This window comes from Lytechinus pictus, chromosome 19 (assembly GCF_037042905.1).
Source record: "Lytechinus pictus isolate F3 Inbred chromosome 19, Lp3.0, whole genome shotgun sequence".
In the NCBI taxonomy this organism is placed as follows: domain Eukaryota; kingdom Metazoa; phylum Echinodermata; class Echinoidea; order Temnopleuroida; family Toxopneustidae; genus Lytechinus; species Lytechinus pictus.
Window position 1 is genome coordinate 12,084,240 of NC_087263.1, and position 20,209 is coordinate 12,104,448.

General features: G+C 37.1%; 1 protein-coding gene across 2 annotated transcripts in view; it reads left to right on the forward strand.

The window, feature by feature from the left end:
• Positions 1-20,209, forward strand: part of LOC129282760 (thyroid receptor-interacting protein 11-like) — a 40,470-nt gene that overhangs the window by 5,430 nt on the left and 14,831 nt on the right. The window contains exons 3-13 of one of the 2 annotated variants that reach the window (XM_064113635.1): positions 338-448; positions 1,439-1,702; positions 5,090-5,158; positions 5,751-5,987; positions 6,708-6,987; positions 7,812-7,915; positions 13,733-13,867; positions 14,497-14,682; positions 16,597-17,057; positions 18,951-19,113; positions 20,079-20,192. In XM_064113635.1, the coding sequence (XP_063969705.1) occupies positions 338-448; positions 1,439-1,702; positions 5,090-5,158; positions 5,751-5,987; positions 6,708-6,987; positions 7,812-7,915; positions 13,733-13,867; positions 14,497-14,682; positions 16,597-17,057; positions 18,951-19,113; positions 20,079-20,192 (2,124 nt within the window). The remainder of the gene's footprint in view (positions 1-337; positions 449-1,438; positions 1,703-5,089; positions 5,159-5,750; positions 5,988-6,707; positions 6,988-7,811; positions 7,916-13,732; positions 13,868-14,496; positions 14,683-16,596; positions 17,058-18,950; positions 19,114-20,078; positions 20,193-20,209) is intronic. The other variant, XM_064113636.1, reaches the window with a different exon arrangement.

The window sequence follows — 20,209 nt, forward strand, 5'->3', positions numbered from 1 at the left end:
CGCAGTTCAACGGATCCTCTGCTGTAACAGATCCCATCCTTCAAAACAAAAGCAACGCTAGGTGATCGAGCATTTGCTTGTGCAGCCCCTATTAAAGCTCTGGAATAGCTCACCCCTGGAAGTTAGGGAAGCACCATCGGTAAACAACTTTAAATCAAAGCTCAAAACACATCTATTTAATCAATAACAAGCTTTTTAGGAGTCCTAAATAGCGCAGTAGAATATATACTTAATGGAATAGTTATTGCACTCTATAAATTTAAATATTATTATTATTATTATTATGAAACCGACCCCTGAATTTGAACGTGAACTCTGTACTATCTTACCGACACAGAATGAAAGGCTTGGGACTATCAATGGAGAGCTGGCTGAGAAGGCCGAGGCATCGGAACTTCAGATCAACAGCATCTCATCGCAGTATCGCTCTCTCCTGGTTGAAAAAGAGGTGAGGAAGAATGTCATCAGGGGCCCGTTGCAGAAAGAGTTGCGATCAAAATCTTGCGCAACTTGATTTTCAGCCAATGAAGCACCCGTATTCGCGATATTTTGACTTGCGTTTAAACGCAACTCTTTCTGCAACAGATCCCAGGATGTATAATCTTGTGTAATGATATATGATAGATCTTCTTATCTTGGCTTTATGCTGTAGTTGCATCAGCCAAACCAATGCAAACTGACCGATGGTAGGCTATGCCATTGGAAATTACTTTAAAGCTTTAGTCAGTCTGGGAGCGGTTTCACGGTCACCAAAGTGACTGTTGCACTAGTCAAGCCTTGAATTTCAATATTTCTAATACAAGACCAATGCGAGGGACTTTGAGATCGATCATAAGACCCTCCTCGGCCTTGGCCTCCAATGGCCTTAGATTGATCATATGTTGGGGGGATGTGTTGACAAGTCTATCTGTTTGTCTTGTTTGTGTATTTTTTTTCTCTTTTCGATTGGGTCTGCCTCATCATTAATCCTTCATCTTTTTTTACCAGAATTGTGAAATTATAAGCAAACTTTGAAATGTCAACTTGGTGCATTTTCAATATGATGCACATGTATTTCATTATGTACATGTAGTACTGGACCAGTGTGTCTATGTACTATTTCATTGTTTTTCTTGTTCTAATGTTTTGTTTTAATGCTGTAAATATTAATGTTTTTTGTCTTTTCTCTTTAATTTTTTGTTTAATGCTCTGATATTTTTATACAACATTTTTATGTGTTTTATGACTGTGTTTGTATTATTATCTTGACACCTCAAGCAAAATATACTAGTAGTCTTATTTGACTGACGAGGGCTCTCTTGCCCATGTGTGGAGACAAAATTGTTGAAAAAAAAAATCGCCATGTTAGCTTATTCGTAGTGGTTTTCAGGCCCCCTTTTTTAGTAATGAGAGGCTTCTGATCCAATCAACTTTGAAAAACTTTCTTTCTTGTTAACAGGACCAGCTGAATTCCCTGATTCAGAAACAGAATGATATGCAGAGTTTTCATCAGAACATGCTCTCGACCGGGGACGGAGGGTTGACCGCCGCCACGTCCACCTCGTCCCTGTCGGGGTCAGCTATCATGATGGACAGTCACGACTTTGACGATGTCATCTCCTCGCAGCAGGAGATCAACCGTCTATCCCATGAAGTGGGGAGGTTGAGGGCGGAGTGCACGCATTGGAAAGAGATGGCTGCCGGCAGACAGGATGGTGCAAAGGTCAGTTCATTGCATCACCAGGGTCCTGTTTCATAAAGACTTGTTATAACAACAAATGCAAGATTTCTATAACAAATTAATTATCAGCCAATCGGGTTGAAGGATTTCAGTAGCTTATAACTGTTATTGAAACAAGTTTATTGAAACGGACCCCAGAGCCCTTTATCACAAAGCCTGCCAATGGATCGCAGGCTGGTTTCCACAATTAATTGCATTGATTAGTGTGTATGATTAATCATAAAATGGATTCCCACGATTAATCACTATGATTTACGTTACAGGCCCCAGTGCATGCCTGCCAATTACTCTTTTTGTCTCACCTGCATAGCAGAGTGAGACTATAGGCGCCGCTTTTCCGACGGTGACGGCGGCGGCGACGGCGACGGCGGCGGCGGCGTCAACACCAAATCTTAACCTGAGGTTAAGTTTTTGAAATGACAGCATAACTTAGAAAGTATATGGACCTAGTTCATGAAACTTGGCTATAAGGTTAATCAAGTATTACTGAACATCCTGCCTGAGTTTCATGTCACATGACCAAGGTCAAAGGTCATTTAGGGTCAATGAACTTAGACCATGTTGGGGGAATCAACATCAAAATCTTAACCTAAGGTTAAGTTTTTGAAATGTCATCATAACTTAGAAAATATATGGACCTAGTTCATGAAACTTATACATTAGCTTAATCAAGTATCACTGAACATCCTGCATGAGTTTCACATCACATGACCAAGGTCAAAGGTCATTTAGGGTCAATGAACTTTGGCCGAATTGGGGGTATCTGTTGAATTACCATCATAACTTTGAAAGTTTATGGATCTGATTCATGAAACTTGGACATAATAGTAATCAAGTATTACTGAATATCCTGTGCAAGTTTCAGGTCACATGATCAAGGTCAAAGGTCATTTAGGGTCAATGAACTTTGGCCAAATTGGGGTATTTGTTGAATTACAGCCATAAATTTGAAAGTGTGTTGGTCTAGTTCATAAAACTTGGACATAATAGTAATCAAGTATCACTGAACATCCTGTGCGAGTTTCAGGTCACATGATCAAGGTCAAAGGTCATGTAAGGTCAAAGAACTTTGGCCACGTTGGGGGTCTTTGTTGAATTGCCATCATATCTCTATAAGTGTATTGGTCTAGTTCATAAAACGTGGAAATAAGAGTAACCAAGTATCACTGAACATCTTGTGCGAGTTATAGTAGTTTTCAAAATCAGCACTGCTGCTATATTGAATCGCGTGATGCAGGTGAGACGGTTAGAGGCATTCCACTTGTTTAAAAGGAGTTACTCCTTTTGGGGGAAATTTTCAATATACATTATATCATATAGGGAAAGAAAACTGATATTATGTACATTCATCTATGGAAATTATGCTGTGACTCCTATTTTTTTTAATGAATCACTCCTATTTTATATGTTTACAGGTTGGTAGGCCTGCTAGTGTTGCCACATCTAAAATTTGATTTACACCAGGGGGTTAGCTAAGTAATGTGTGCTCTTGATATCAAGTTTTTTAACTAAAGTTTTGACCAGTATTTTATATGTTAAAGCATCACATGAAACAAATAAAGGAAGAATAAGGAAAACATATACTGGCAAAATCTATTGTTCTTTTCTTCAAGGGTTAGGTTAGCGGTTCTGTCAGGTATATTTAACCCCACAAAATTCTCTGACAAGCACAAAGAAAAAAAGTCCTTGCTATTTTTTGGTCATCAGATTCTCTGTTTAAAGTTCTGTTGAGTTTTCCATTAAAGTACTTGTCAGACGTTTTATCCGACAAGTCCTGTTTTATCCCGCAGTTTACCATAGTAACAGTACTTCTCGCCCCATCAAATTCAAGGAAAGTTGTCAAGTCTGACAACTTGTCGGACAGAAATGCTGATGAAGCACTCTTCAGATATGCTTTATATGGTTTAAGTGCATACCTAGATTTTTCACCATTTTCCTAGATTTCCAAAAATAATGCTAGTTTCCAAGAGGGTCTAAATTTTTCTATTAAGTATCATTATAATAGAAGTGGCAACTGTATCAAAAACTAATTCAGTGTTGCAATGTTTGAATGCCAGGAATCTACCAGATCCTTAGGATGAAAGTAGCTTTTTAAAGTGCAAGATGATTAAAAAAAAATTTGAAAGTAACTGTTTAAAAAAAGTGTTTTATTCAGGATTTGTTCCGTGAAAGGTAGGTTTCTGTATATATGCTTATTTGTACTTTGTGACAATTTTGTGAAAAATTCCCATTGTCTTTTTTTTCCATTTTTTTTGTCTCACCTGCATAGCAGAGTGAGACTATAGGCGCCGCTTTTCCGATGGCGACGGCGGCGGCGGCGTCAACACCAAATCTTAACCTGAGGTTAAGTTTTTGAAATGACAGCATAACTTAGAAAGTATATGGACCTAGTTCATGAAACTTGGCCATAAGGTTAATCAAGTATTAATGAACATCCTGCCTGAGTTTCATGTCACATGACCAAGGTCAAAGGTCATTTAGGGTCAATGAACTTAGACCATGTTGGGGGAATCAACATCAAAATCTTAACCTACATGTAAGGTTAAGTTTTTGAAATGTCATCATAACTTAGAAAATATATGGACCTAGTTCATGAAACTTATACATAAGGTTAATCAAGTATCACTGAACATCCTGCATGAGTTTCACGTCACATGACCAAGGTCAAAGGTCATTTAGGGTCAATGAACTTTGGCCGAATTGGGGGTATCTGTTGAATTACCATCATAACTTTGAAAGTTTATGGATCTGATTCATGAAACTTGGACATAATAGTAATCAAGTATTACTGAACATCCTGTGCAAGTTTCAGGTCACATGATCAAGGTCAAAGGTCATTTAGGGTCAATGAACTTTGGCCAAATTGGGGTATTTGTTGAATTACAGCCATAAATTTGAAAGTGTGTTGGTCTAGTTCATTAAACTTGGACATAATAGTAATCAAGTATCACTGAACATCCTGTGCGAGTTTCAGGTCACATGATCAAGGTCAAAGGTCATGTAAGGTCAAAGAACTTTGGCCACGTTGGGGGTATTTGTTGAATTGCCATCATATCTCTATAAGTGTATTGGTCTAGTTCATAAAACGTGGAAATAAGAGTAACCAAGTATCACTGAACATCTTGTGCGAGTTATAGTAGTTTTCAAAATCAGCACTGCTGCTATATTGAATCGCGTGATGCAGGTGAGACGGCCAGAGGCATTCCACTTGTTTAAATTCTAGAGTTATGGACATATTCCTCATACATGTATGCATTCAGAAATTTTTGCATGGTTTGTATATGTTTGTTTATTTATATTGTTTGGTTGTTTACATGAACATCAATGGATAATTTACACTTTTAAAAAATTATTGTGTCTTCATTTCAGCCTGTATTCCAGATTGGTGACGACTCATCATTACAAGGGGAAACAGGAGAATTGAAATCCAAGATAAAGGTATGTTTAAATTGCTTGATAACCTGAAATTTTTCAATTCAGTCGGTCCTCTTCAGGTCCAATGGTCCAGTATTTGGGATGAAATACATGTACATTCGTATGTACAAGGTCAAGAGGAAGATGAGCAACATGCAGTTTTTGGCTACTGTTCCACCTTCCCCCCTAAATTTTTGTCCATAAATTGTTTTCATAAACTCATTCTTTAAGTGATTTTGTTCAAACTCTTAACCAGTATTTTAGAATTTTTCTGCTTTTATTAAACAACATTTATCATCAGGGTGAATTTCACCATTAAGCGCATGATATGTATGAAAATGAAAATATGAAAATCCATATTGTATTGTTCAAAATGGACATGAAATAAAAAACCAATTGGTCATGGGCCTGGCAGCCGCTATGCAGCACCAGATCGACGAAGCTCTATCCCTTTAATCATTGAACGCCAAACAGGTTAGCAGCAACTCCAATCTTTTAACGTCTTTTGGTCTGACGCGGCTTGGTTTTGAACTCCCGACCTCCCGGTTGTGAGACGGACGCTCTACCAACTGAGCCAACACACCAGTGAGTGTATAATTATTTTCATTCTATCCAGAGCTTGGAAGAGAAGCTACGCCGACGGGAAGACGAGTCTCAGCACGAGCTATCGGCCCTCCAAGACTCGCACTCTCACAAGCTGAAGACACTGGCCAATAAACACAATACTGACGTCGAAGATTACGAGAGAAAGATCGAGAGCCTGGAGAAGATGATTGGCTATGGGCAGAGAACTTCTGATAGTGGTCTGGACGATGGCAATGATCTACAAAAGAGAGTTCTGGAACTTGAAGGGGTAAGGAAATGGATGCCCTTTTTTTGCAGATAGCCTGAGGTATATGAGCAGGGTATTATTATTATACTGTCATCATCATCATTATTATACTAATAATACACATTATCGAGGGTATTAGTAAGAATTACTAAAACTGTTTTCAAAACTGTTTCAAAGGTAATGAGTGTGTATAATGACTCTAATGCCTAAGCAAAATGATATGTTACATGTTTTTTGAGATACTTTAGAGGTGTGGATCATTATTATTTGATAAGTGGGGGCGCAGTGGTCTAGTGGTTACGACTCTCGTCTTTCAATCAGAGGGACGTGGGTTCGAATCCCAGTCATGGCGTATTTTCCTTCAGCAAGAAATTTACCCACATTGTGCTGCACTCAAGCCAGGTGAGGTGAATGGGTACCCGGCAGGATTAATTCCTTGAATGCACAGAGCGCTGAAAGGCAGCTCGAGCTAATGCAGGGGTAATAATAATAACAATGCGCCTCAGAATAGATTATTTCTAGATAGATAGCGCTCTATAAATGCCTATTATTATTATTATTTGATCAACCATCCTCAACTCAAAACCATGACCAGTCAATAGAACTAGACATTAGTATCAGTCATTAGCAAGTTTTTCTGTTATCTAAAGTAAATGACTGGTCATGTGACAGATTTTAGCCAATCATTTGATGAGAATCAATTTCACCATTTATTTATGAGTCCATATTTGTCGTTGCCAGATTCTCCATGAGACTCGGCAACAGGTCGGACAGCTCGAAGAATCCAACTACCAGCTCGAGAAAGAGAACGCTCGGTTGACCGAATCGGACCGGGACAACACGAGACTCGTCCAGACGCTCAAACGCAAGGTCGACATTCTCGAGAAGGACCGGTCAAAGCTGGAGAAGGAGGTCAAAGGGCACTCGGGGTCACCCACCGCTGACGGTGAAGTTGCCAATTTGAGGAAGGAAAATGATGAGCTGAAACACGAAGTGGAGCATCTTATGAAAGTTGTAAACAGTGAGTAACTGACAGCAAACTGAAATGATTTTTTTTGTCTGAACATGTACTTTACATTTACAGTGGTGCTCAAAAGTTAGTGAACCCCACCAGAGAACGAACATAATAAAGTGCTCAAGTTCTGCCTTTTTTTAGATATTTAATTGTGAAGTCAGGTGATGAAATATGACATTCAATAAAGTTTGTTTCTTTGGGCTCGCAGAATGTTGTGATGTTGTTGTCTACATTCAACACTCAGCATAAAGGAGTGCCTTTTGTGGTGGGGTTCACTAACGTTTAAGCACAACTGTTTATCTCTTGGCGTCTAACCTTACTGTCTAAATATATTTATATGTAAAGTATGAGTGTATTATTTTTCCAGGGCAGGGGTTCTGGATTATTTTTTTTTTTTGAAGTGTGACCTTTGTTATCAGGAATCTATGCTGCACCACTATCTAACAGTGTAGTAAGCGAAATGAGTGAGACCTCGCGCTGTGGGGTCCATGTCCAACTTCATGGCACCTGCAGAGTGTTTCATGAAAGGACATGTCTGACAAAGATTCCAACAGTTACCAAAGCAAAACAAAATTAATGTGTCAAAGAAATTCTTGTACATGTATCTCGTCTCTTTAATATGCAAGTTTACAACTTCAAATTCTGACAGTCTGAGGAAGAAGTATTACTCTTTCAGATAAGTTGATGTTTTAATGTTTGGGGGTTTTCTTAGACCAGATTACGATTTATGGAGAACCTTCCCAGGCGACTCATTGTTGGTTTTGGTGGGTGGCAGGTCACAAATTGCCTGACAGTAAAACCGGTGCTTTTCTTTTCCTCCCAAATTACAGGACAGGAGACGGAACTGGAGGTGCTTCTTGGGTCGCATGAACAGGTCAGAGAAGAGCTTTTTGCCACTAAACAAAGACTGCTCACGGAACTGAATGCCTCTCATGTACATATCACCATTTCACGTATAATCCCCTAACCTCCTTATCCCTCTCAACTACTAACAGAGTTACAAGCTTGCCTGCTTTCTCCAGGGAAACAAATAACGTGGGGGCACGGGGCGATATCTCCTTCGAGATGCTCAAAAGAGCCCTGGATATAAAAGAGCCCTTGAAAATCCCCTATTCGCTGCAATTTAAAGCTCATTAAATGTTGCGGATTAAGCTAATAGGTCGTGAAAGTAGATTCTGAAAATGATAAATCCTTTTTTGCTTGACCCTCTCCCTCTCTATCTCTCTCCGCAGTTTAATGCTTTATTTGTTTTATTATATTTATAGTATTTGTTTCTTTATATTTACCTCCCATGTAAAAATTTCAAGAGGATTATCAAATAGTGAAATTTGTGTAATAAGGGCTGCTCTGCTAAGCTATCCTTCTTTATTGAAAGCTTATTAATAAATTTAAGGATTGTTGGGGGAAAAAATCCCACAATCTCTATGTACAATTAATTGTAAAGTGCTTATAATAATAATAATAATAATAATAGTAATAATATTGTCTTATTAACCCAGGATATATGTATGTAGCCACTACTCTTATGTACTCTTCTCCCAGTGGGCCATGCATAACACAATGTTATTTTCATCCCTCTCCATTCCAAAATGTTGTGTAGTAGTAGCAGGCAACAAATTGATTTTTTTTTTTAAATATTCGGAGGCCACAATTCACAACTTAACTGCCTAAGTCTGTAACATTGGATAAGCTGTAAGATTGCAATGAATGGGGATTTTCCAGGGATCTCGTCAGCATTTCAGGGGCAAAGTTGCCCCTAGCCCCAGTGTAGTTCTTTTCCCCTGAGTAGTAGTAGTAGAAGCAATTTTCATCCCAATACCCCCTTTTTGTCACTACCAACAGTCTCTATAAAACTGTATACACGTTCCCCTTTTTATAAATTTCCCAATCCATTTTTAGAAATTTTCCAATCCATTTTTAGAAATTTCCCAATCCATTTTTTCCTGCAAATGCTGAGCTTATAAACTGAATAGTTGACATAGATAGCAAAACTTCCTTTCTTGCAAATTTTTTTTCCCTCAAACTTGAGAGACTTTGAAGAGAATTACAAATTATCTAGGAGAACAGGCAGGCTTGTACGTTTTTTTAAATCAACAATAAGTTATTTTCAATGAATGCATGATGAACAAACAGCTCCCTATGCTTAATTTTCAAAATAAATTTGTTAGATAACAGATAATGACCAATTAATACCTCTATATTTTTATAATGGAATATAATCGTTGACTGTTCGGCAGAAGAGTTTTGGGATTTACAATTTGTGTTTATTTTATTTATTTTGTTTTATTATATTTTGATGTATGAAAACTAGACATACAGACATACAAACAGTTTAATTAAAGGACAAGTCCACCCCAACAAAAATGATTTGAATAAAAAGAGAAAAATCTAACGAGTATAACACTGAAAATCTCATCAAAATCGGGTGTAAAATAAGAAAGTTATGACATTTTCAAGTTTCGCTTAATTTCACAAAACAGTTATATGCACATCCTGGTCGGTATGCAGATTAGGAAACTGATGATGTCATCCACTCACTATTTATTTTGTATTTAATTATGAGAAATATGAAATATTATAATTTTCTCCTCAAGTGAAACGATTAATTCCTCCCTGAACATGTGGAAATACTAAATGGTTCAATCAAGTTGGTCCTTATTGTCAAATATGTAAAAAATGAAATATTGTAGAAGTCAAACAATAAAAAACAAAAGATATAGTGAGTGAGAGACATCATCGACTCTTATTTGCATATACTGAGTTGAGCATAGAACTGTTATTTGAAAAATAAGCGGCACTTTAAAATGTCATAACTTTTTTATTTTCCATCCGATTTTGATGAAGTTTTCAGCATTATTCTTGTTTGATTTTTCTCTATTTATTCAAATCAACTTTTTTCTGGGATAGACTTGACCTTTAAAGGACTAATCAGTTGTCCACTGCACATTGATGTAGAAAGGGAAAATAAGAATTAACCATTGAGAAATCTAGATTCTTTTTAACATCTATATAAATGTGCTGTGTTAAAAGATTGTTTCAAAACCACAGGGATTGTGCAGACATGTTTCCTTTGTACTTTGTTTTTAACTCTATTTTGCATGAAACATTCGAAAAATGATTCAAGTTTCGTGAAAATTTCTTAGAGCCGCATGCAGTATAGAGGAAAATGCATGTTCACTTCTCAATGTGGCACTAGCAAACCAAATTTGATTAATTTTTGAAACCCACATATCGTATAATGGCATGTTCATATTCACTGCATGGATCGCATGGGCATGCCATTAAATCACATGCATGTCTTTCTCCGTTATGTTATGGGTTTGTGAGGTATACCCTGTAATAACATTACTTGTATGCTCTGGCTTCTCAAATGTACACGGGATAGTCATGTGACCAGATGGCACTCACTCAACTTTGTCTTCAGATGAAGCATGTACCTGTACAGTGCGTCCCACAAAAAACGAAACCGAGATTTATCGATGATTTATCATAACTTAATCACAAATACAATAGACAAATGACCTACCATTGTAAAGCTTAGAATCTCCTCTTTCATCTGAAATTACTTAGATTATTTCTCATTCACGCATGAGTGAGCAAAAACAATTTGAAGAGGGGATACCAAAAAGTCATTTGGTGGGCTGTATCTGGGTTTCAGTTATGATAAATCATCGCTAAATCTCAGTTTCGTTTTTTCTGGGACACACTGTATATATTCTGTATCCTTAATTAATGAAAATACAATATCTTTTCTGTTGAACTATGCATATTAAGTTCAAATTAAATAATACACTAATGTCATCAGGTAAGCCTTTCACAAAGAGTTTTGTCTCTGATTTTCACCAACTAAAATGCTCTCAGCCAATCAAATGCAAGGATTTTCCATAGCTTATAACAGTTGTTAGTGAAAGTGGCTGACAAATCTCTTTGTAAAAAGCTCTCCAGCTTTCAGAATCAAATCTCACTCCTCCTCAAATATCTTAACACAACTACATGTATATCTTACAAAAAAACATTTAACACAGATATCTTGCTCAAATATATATCTAACATGATTACTATCTAGCACAAATATATCTTTAATATGCAGTAATTCATTACCAAACACCAATTACAGTATTCTTTGATCATACTTACCTCCATTATCAGATACACTCGATATTTAGTATCCTATTTACCTTTACATGTATTTACCCCCTGAATATTTGAATGGTGTATTTATGCATCAGTTTAATTTTCTCCCTGCATGAAATACTAGTCATATGTGTATATTGGGCAAACAAAGAAGTCTATTCATTAAAGAAATCTATCCATTATAATTCTAATCTTATATTTATTTATGTATGTATTTATTTATTCATTTATTTGTTCATTTATTTGTTTATTTGATATCCACGTGAAAACACTCTCTTTTTATGATAAACTGAGGAAACTTCAGTCAGTTGACTTCACAATTTTTGGATGATTAAATCGTGTCAGATTTTTTGCTCATACAATTTACCTTGATTTCTATAGACTTTTTCTCAAAACTAGTTTTCTATATGACTATTTTATGTTGGCTTCGTGCCTTAAAGGTAGAGAAAAGTGTATTTGATTTTGAAATTAGGTAACATTGCCTTTTTATGATTTGCGCAACTCCTAAATGCAAATAGTACATGTACATTCCTTTTATGATGCATACTCACTATACTCACCGGCATGTAAATTCTGTTGCACTAGCATATATGAAGAATTCTTTGTTTTCATTATGCATTGCACTGTAGCTAGGACAAAATACATGTAGTTGGTATACAATACATAGACCTTCAGGGGGCCTGTTGCATAAACAGTACTTTTATGGTAACTTTGCCATCCAGGGGTTACTTCCATGGAATCCTTGATTTTGATTGGCTGATGAGAATTGTTACCATGGTAGCTACCGTTGGATAGCAAAGATACTATAATAAGAATTCTCATGAGTCAGGGTCCAAATGATTCTTGCCTTGCTCTGATATTAAAAAAATATGAATTTAGAATAGACTTTGCACTCTGTAGAAAAGTTGACCCAAGACTCAATCTTTGTAGGTGTTTCATAAAGCTGTTTGTAAGTTATAAACCACTTTTAGAATGACTGGTGAACCTTTCTGACGGGCATAATAATCACCAGTGAACATTTAATTGTGAATATCATTTAGCACAAGAAAGGATCACCAGTCGTTCTTAACTTACGAAAAGCTTTATGAAATGGCCCCCATTATGTTTACTTCAAGTATTGTTCTAAATTTCTTTTGCTTTCCTTTTTCACTTGAAAAGGTTTCTAATGTGCTTATACTACATGTACATGTATGTGTATGCACTCTTTTTTTAGAAGGTGGGATAACAAGAAATATGTAGAGGAAAATAAAAGTAGAGGAAAAACGAATGCATAGCTTTTAACCGTCATGGGCCATGTTGCATAAAAGTTAATATATATTATGATAAATTCAACCTAACTTTTAGAGGTAATTGAGCAAGAACCCTTTGAAAAGTAGAGATAACTCAGTAATACTACATGTATTGTCAAAATTGTTAAGATTGAATATAATGATTGAATTAAAGGAGAATGAAACCCTTGAAACCAGCTGAATCCATATCAAAGAGAAAAATCAAAGAAACATTGTTGAAAGTTTGAGGAATATTGAATGAATAATAAAGTTATGAGCATTTGAATATTTAGATCACTAATGCCATGTAGATCCTCCCATTGGCAATGCGACCAAGATCTGTGATGTCACACACGTACAACTCCCTCATTACTTTAGTACTTATTTCACTTATATTCTCACTTTTATAGAGTCTATCACAAGGTGAGGTGTTCTCTTTATGAGAAGACAAGTACAGAGGTTTCACAACATTATATCATTGATGAATCGTTTGTCATATGATTAGAATGAGCAAAAAGAGATGTTTTGGGGTATATTTTCAGTGTCCAAAAGGGGAGAGTTGTTCATCTGTGACATCATAGATCTTGGTCGCATTGCCAATGGGAGGATCTCCATAGCATTAGTGATCTCGACATTCAAATGCTCATAACTCTTCTATTTCTAGTCCTATTTTACTCAAACTTTTGTTGATCTTATTCTTTGATTTTTCTGCTTTCACAAAAGCTAACTTGCTCCAAGAGTTTCATTCTCCTTTAAGCAAATGAGAAATATTATTGTACATGTATGTTGTCTAGACAGGAGCTTGCCAAATGGATAGCCCTATCGTTAGAGCACTGGGCCCCGTCTTTCAAAGAGTTGCAATGATCTGATCAATCACAACTATGTTTGGCCAGCAACATCAACACATTAAAATACATTTTTTTCAAAATATTTTCTAGCTATTGTTCTCTTGAAGGTTTAGTGTGATTCTCTTTGTTTACTAAGGAGATTGTGCAAATTTCCTGTCGAAAAAATTATGGTATGGATGGATTTCCATACAGTTGAGATTGATGGGATCATTTGTATCTCTTTGTAAGATGGGGTCCTGGTCATGCAAGCCAGGGTCCTGCTGAGTGTTTCATAAAACTGTTTATAAGGTTACTCACGACTATATACACAACTGGAACATGTTCTTAGGTGCTAAGTCAGCTACATGAGAATATATCAGATAACACAAGAAATGGTCACCAGTCGTGCCCAAAGTCATCCGTAACTTTCAAACAGCTCTATGAACACCCACCCAGGTTCAAGTCTCGGTTTCTCACAATCTTTTCATTTCATCATTCATTTAATAATATCTTGTTTCATAGGCAAACACAAGTGCAATGCTAGAGGACATCCACAATGCCGGGAGGAAGTTTTCGACGGAAGAAGCTCTGCGAAGGTCTAAACTGCTCAAAGAAAAACAAGAGATTGTTGATAAAATGATCACTGCTGGGCAAAAGGTAACATTTGTCTTATAAAACTATTTAACCCATGGTTTCATACTGTTGATTTCTTATCCTCCTCTTCTGGAATCTTCCCTCAATCCTAAAGATTCTTGCACGTAATGTTTGTGAATTTGTGTCAAAATTGTTGTGAGCATTGAGAAAAATATATTATATTGTACTTATCTGGAATCTTTTTATTGTAGAGAAGTTGTGGCTCAGTGGGTTAGTCTCTGGACCACAAACTAGAAGGTTCAAATCCCACCGCAGTACTCGCGTCCTTAAGCAAAGTGTTAACTAATATTTGTCACTGTCCAAACAGGGGCCAGTTGCATAAAAGTTGCCAATGGTATATATTTTGTTTGCCAGAGTTTTGGTTAATTTTCTAGAGCATTTTTTATGACAAAAGTTTTATGCAAGAGGCCCCAGGTGTAGTAAATGGATACCCAAATGTCCCAGTAGGAAGGAATTAGTTGAATGCTTGAGTGCTTTATCAGGGTAGCTATGCTAAAGTCCCTTTATTAGTATTAGTGCTTAGAAACATTGTTTTACTCTATATACATATATCATATTCTCATTAGTAGTAGTAGTAGTGATCAGATATTGTGAATATAATGATGATATTTGATATATTCACCTGTCAACAGATGTCTGATAGCAAGGCTGCAGTGGCCACCTTGGAGGCGGCCACGCTGGAGATCAGCGACCAGGCTGCGGAGATCGTATCTGAGATCGGATGTAGTCAGCATCAGGAGATCACTGCCGACTTCGTCAGTAGCCTCGAGAAGGAGAATGATCTCCTCAAACATCATGTTTCAAGACTACAGAATGAGGTGGGTTTTAGGATATCAAGTTTTGGAATTGAAATGTTTTTTAAGGAGATTAGGGGATAAAATCTGACTTTGTCAGTAGCCTCGAGAAGGAGAATGATCTCCTTAAACATCATGTCTCAAGACTGCAGAATGAGGTGGGTTTTAGGATATCAAGTTTTGGAATTGAAATGTTTTTTAAGGAGATTAGGGGATAAAATCTGACTTTGTCAGTAGCCTCGAGAAGGAGAATGATCTCCTTAAACATCATGTCTCAAGACTGCAGAATGAGGTGGGTTTTAGGATATCAAGTTTTGGAATTGAAATGTTTTTTAAGGAGATTAGGGGATAAAATCCGACTTCGTCAGTAGCCTCGAGAAGGAGAATGATCTCCTTAAACATCATGTCTCAAGACTGCAGAATGAGGTGGGTTTTAGGATATCAAGTTTTGGAATTGAAATGTTTTTTAAGGAGATTAGGGGATAAAATCTGACTTTGTCAGTAGCCTCGAGAAGGAGAATGATCTCCTTAAACATCATGTCTCAAGACTGCAGAATGAGGTGGGTTTTAGGATATCAAGTTTTGGAATTGAAATGTTTTTTAAGGAGATTAGGGGATAAAATCCGACTTCGTCAGTAGCCTCGAGAAGGAGAATGATCTCCTTAAACATCATGTCTCAAGACTGCAGAATGAGGTGGGTTTTAGGATATCAAGTTTTGGAATTGAAATGTTTTTTAAGGAGATTAGGGGATAAAATCCGACTTCGTCAGTAGCCTCGAGAAGGAGAATGATCTCCTTAAACATCATGTCTCACGACTGCAGAATGAGGTGGGTTTTAGGATATAAAGTTTTGGAATTGAAATGTTTTTTTAAGGATATTAGGGGATAAAATTTGACTTTGTCAGTAGCATCGAGAAGGAAAATGATCTCCGCAAACATCATGTCTGGAGACTACAAACTCAGGAGATTTAGGAGAAGTAGTTACTGGGATCTAAAAGATATTAGAAGGAATAGGAGATCTTAGCGGACTTTTTCAGTAGTTTTGAGAAGGAGAATGATCTCAAAAATGTCTCGAGACTTAAGAATGAGGTGGGTTATAGGATTTAGAAGATTGTATAAGGAGAATGGAGATTACAGCAGACTTTGTCTCCCTTTAAGCAGGGTTTGAGATTTAGAAGATATTTTCAGGAGATCCTTGCAGATTTTAGTCATTAATTTTGAGGGATAATGATAATTACAATGTAAAGGGCAGAGAAACCAAAGTATAAAACACTATAAATATAAATATTATCATTGTAATTTAGTGTTTTAGAATAGAATTTTTTTTTCTTCAAAATTTGTGGAAGCTTGAATCAATCATTTGTTAATTTAGGGAGTGTTTCATGACGCAAGTGATTTCCACTGTCCAATATGCTCTGAGCCAATCAGATGCAAGGATTTCAGTAGCTTACAATAAATAGTCAATGAAAAGTCATTATTTGTATCATGAAATGCTCCCACACACCAGGGGGGTGTTTCACAAAGATTTAAGTATGACTTAAGTCGCACTTAAATGCCGACACGTACATGATATGCAACGCGCAATCTTATTGATTAATACGCAGTAGTGCATGTTCCCTTGGCATGAACTGACCAATGCAATCATGCCTTTTTATCACGCAAGCAACTAGGCATTTAAGTGCGACTCTAAGTCATACTTAAATCTTTGTGAAACACCCCCCCACCTGGGCCCATAACCCAAAGCTTGGCAATAATCAGAGGACAAAGTCTTATAATTAATTGAATTGACCACAGTGTACAATCTGTCATGAAAATCAAGCGTACAATCGATTGCTTAGCTTCATTTTATGGACCCAAATGAATGGTTCAAATTGACTGCTCAATTATTGTAATAGAACAGTCTCCTACATTTGTAAATGTTGTACATCTTATCCATAGATTGATGAACTCAACCAGTCTTGTGAGACTTTAACAGATGACAAGCAGAAATGTGAGACCCTAATCACCAATCTCAATCAAAAAGTCAAAGAACTTTCAGGTCATGACGCCCAGGGGTTAGAGCAACGACCCTCCGACCCTTCTCAGTCCGAGTCCGAGATGACCCTTGTGACCGGCGAAAGTGACCACGAGAGTCTGCCTCGTCCAGTGGGTGCGGCCGCCCAAGATGGAGGTCAGATTCGGAGGCACATCTCGTATCGCAGGCCGCAGTCTCCCACGGACTCCAGCGTGGCATCGGACCTGAGTTCGTCGATGAGGGAGGGCTGGACGTTGGAGACGGAGCTGAGCAGCGACGGGGGGTTCTTGACGGAAGGCAAGCAGTCTTTTCTGGAGAACTCCGATGCCGTGAGCTTTGACGGGGAATATGACGACTCTATCATGTTTGCTGGTATCAAGGAAAAGTAAGTTTCATTGATATGAAATGTACAATTTTAATCTGAGGGTAACGTACAAAGAGTGCAGTAGACCTTAAAACTGCACTTAAAGCCCATAAAGCCCGGCTCACACTATGAGATTCATTGCGATTCGAATTTCGAAGAATTTGATATGGACATTCCAACTAATAGAATTTTACGGATCAGAGTTCAGAATAGTGGTAGGACTACTGAAAATCAAAATTCAGTCCAGTTCGAGCCTCCCTGAATGAATAAAAATTCTTTCACTTCCAAATCGTAATGACGTCATCATCGGCTGCTATGTGAAGCCAATTTTTACTTTACTTGGACCACAGGGCTTGCCGCAAAGTAAAAATATGATCTTAGTATTTCTAACATAATGCAAAACTTTGAATAAGATAATTTTACTTCTTGGAACTTTCATATTTGATGCAAAATGCGATTTCTTGAAAAATTGGATCTCACAGTGTGAGACGGGCTTAAAGGGAGCTCAGGTAAAGGGCTATAATACTTGAGTATCATCTAACAAACCTGTGGTTACTACGGAATTTATTTTTTTCAAATCTATAAACATCAAACACTTAACCAAGGGTTGAGATGTTCAAGTGTCAAGATAATGTTGAAATCATCTGAAGTCTCTACATGTATTCTGTGAAACTTAGATAAAATGGTTATCAGAAAAAAAGGATAGCTATAAATTCAGGTATCTGGGTTGTGGATAGTAAACTTATTTCAGGTCAACAAATTTTGATGAAAATTCAAATTTGTTAATCATTTCAAAAATATGTAAGCACTTGTAATGAAAGTTGCTATGAGAGAGTTTTCGGACATCACAATTTACTTGAAGGTGATGTGCATATTTTATGGAATCGCCCTATTGAACTTAGGCTTTTGCAGGAGATGTTTTGGGGGTTAGCAGTGATGACAAAGAAATCATTCCATTCACTCAAAGAATGATGTCACAATGTGATTATATATGATCTCGTTAGTCTGAGTTGCAGACCCCCATCTGTCTTCTCTGTTTCTGGGGCTGAGGATCTGCATCAAGGGAAAAAGTGACCAATAGCTGAACAAGGGCCATATTTTCATAGCTTGTTTCTTGTTTAACGCTAGTTCCATTTTAAGATTCTTCTTGTAAAATTGAATTGCATTTATCGGAAGTGATATAAGAACATACAGTTAAGTCTGCATGAGTTAATTAAAAGCTCAAGTTGAAGATGATGATATGGAAAAACCGAATGCAGAATATCCTCAGGGTGGGATGTCAAAATGTGCCTAATATTCTGTTGCCAATTTGACACAAATAGAGATACTTCTACGACTAAATTTCCTGAAGAGGCAGATGAAATCAGGGATTAGTCAGAGCAGATTGGGATATTGGAAGAAAGGTTTTAGGAGACCATCACGATGGGATATGAAAATGTATCAAAAATTCTGTTACCAATTTGAAACAAATAGAGATTTCTGATAAATGACCTCTGTCATTATTGTACCACTAGATTACCTGCAGGCTGAAGCGGCAGATGCATTCATTTAATCAGTTTAAGGTGGTCAGTGCTGAGTGGGAGATAGGAATATAAACTTTAGAAGATCATCATCATCATGGGATGCAAAATGTTTCAGATCTTATGTTACCAATTTGATATGAATGGAGAATCCTGATGAACAGTTTCTGTCATACTCTTGCCACTTAAATCCCTGAAGCGGCAGATGAAACCTTGGATTAGTCAGAGCTGATTGGGAAGTTCAGGCATGAAAAATCTTCTAAAACTTTTCTTTCAACTTCAAGTTTTAGAAGATCCTCAGACTGGGATATCAAAATGTGTCTCATATCATATTGCCAATTTGAAACGAATAGAGATTTATGATTAACGACCCCTACCACGCTTCAACCACTAGATTCCCAGAAGCGGCAGATGCTCTTAAACAGCAGTTGAATCAGTTTGAGATGGTCAGAGCCGACTGGGAGATGGAAAAACAAGCTTTGGAGGAGGTCGTCATCAGAATGAGGGATCAACTGAAAGAAAGAGATCGTACTATTCAGGATATGACAGCAGAAAAGGTACAGTACAAACCTTCAAGAATATCAATGCAACAATCGACCCATAGTAGAACTATATGGGAGCATTTCATGAGACTCTTAGGCCCGTATTCTGAAGTCAGGTTTAATTCAGACCATGGTCTAACTCTGCTAAAATTATGGGAAGCCAAAAGTCTCAAAATTTTTATTAAGTTGTATGTTTCTTATTTTTACTGTGCCTTCTGATTCATTGATGGTGAAGATAATCATCTATTTATACTTCCTACACAATTATGAATGATTTGAGAGCCAAATGAGCTGAAATATGATATCTCTACCATTAGTGATTTATGTTACAATTGGCTATCCATACTTAAACCACAACTTTAAACCTGAGTTTAAGATAAACCCGACTTCAGAATACGGGCCGTAGTGAACAATTCGGATTTCAATAGCTTATAACATATAGTCCATTATTTTTACTGACAAGTTTGCTCTGAGCTAGTCAGTTACAAGGCTTTCAGTATACAAATAGCGAATAGGCATGAGTGCGATGGTGCGAGATTTCACATAAGGTGAAAGAGTTTAATAGAGTGTCTATTTCCTTGACCGAATGCGAAACGTCGCACCATTGCACGACTGAAATATTCGCTATTCTAGTTGTGCAACGGCTCAGAAGTTAGGGAAAATGGAAGTAATAATATATATTTTCCTATGTTAATCTATGAAAATGGGAAAGAGTTATTGAAAGCAAAAGCAAAATCTCGCAAACGCGCATCTGATCTGCAGCAGCAATGCGCACTTAGTCAGTGAGTCCTACGCACCTCCATTTACTAAGCGCAATGCATTGAATCTTAATTTTTTACAGTGACGTCACCTTGTTCTTGACTGTGCAATGGAATGGTACATTTTGGACAGAACATGTGCAACTGTACGAATTTTAAAGGTAAAAGTATTTGCAATACTAACTACTGATGTGTTTCGATTTTCTTCATCTTTTATTGCAGGGTCTAATGGCTGTCCATAAGGAGAATGTTGAAGACCTTGAAGAGAGGGTCAAAACCCTGCAACGTGATCATACCAGATTACTGAGAGAGAAGGAAACTGCAGAAAAGGAAAATGTAAGCAAGGCCTTCCA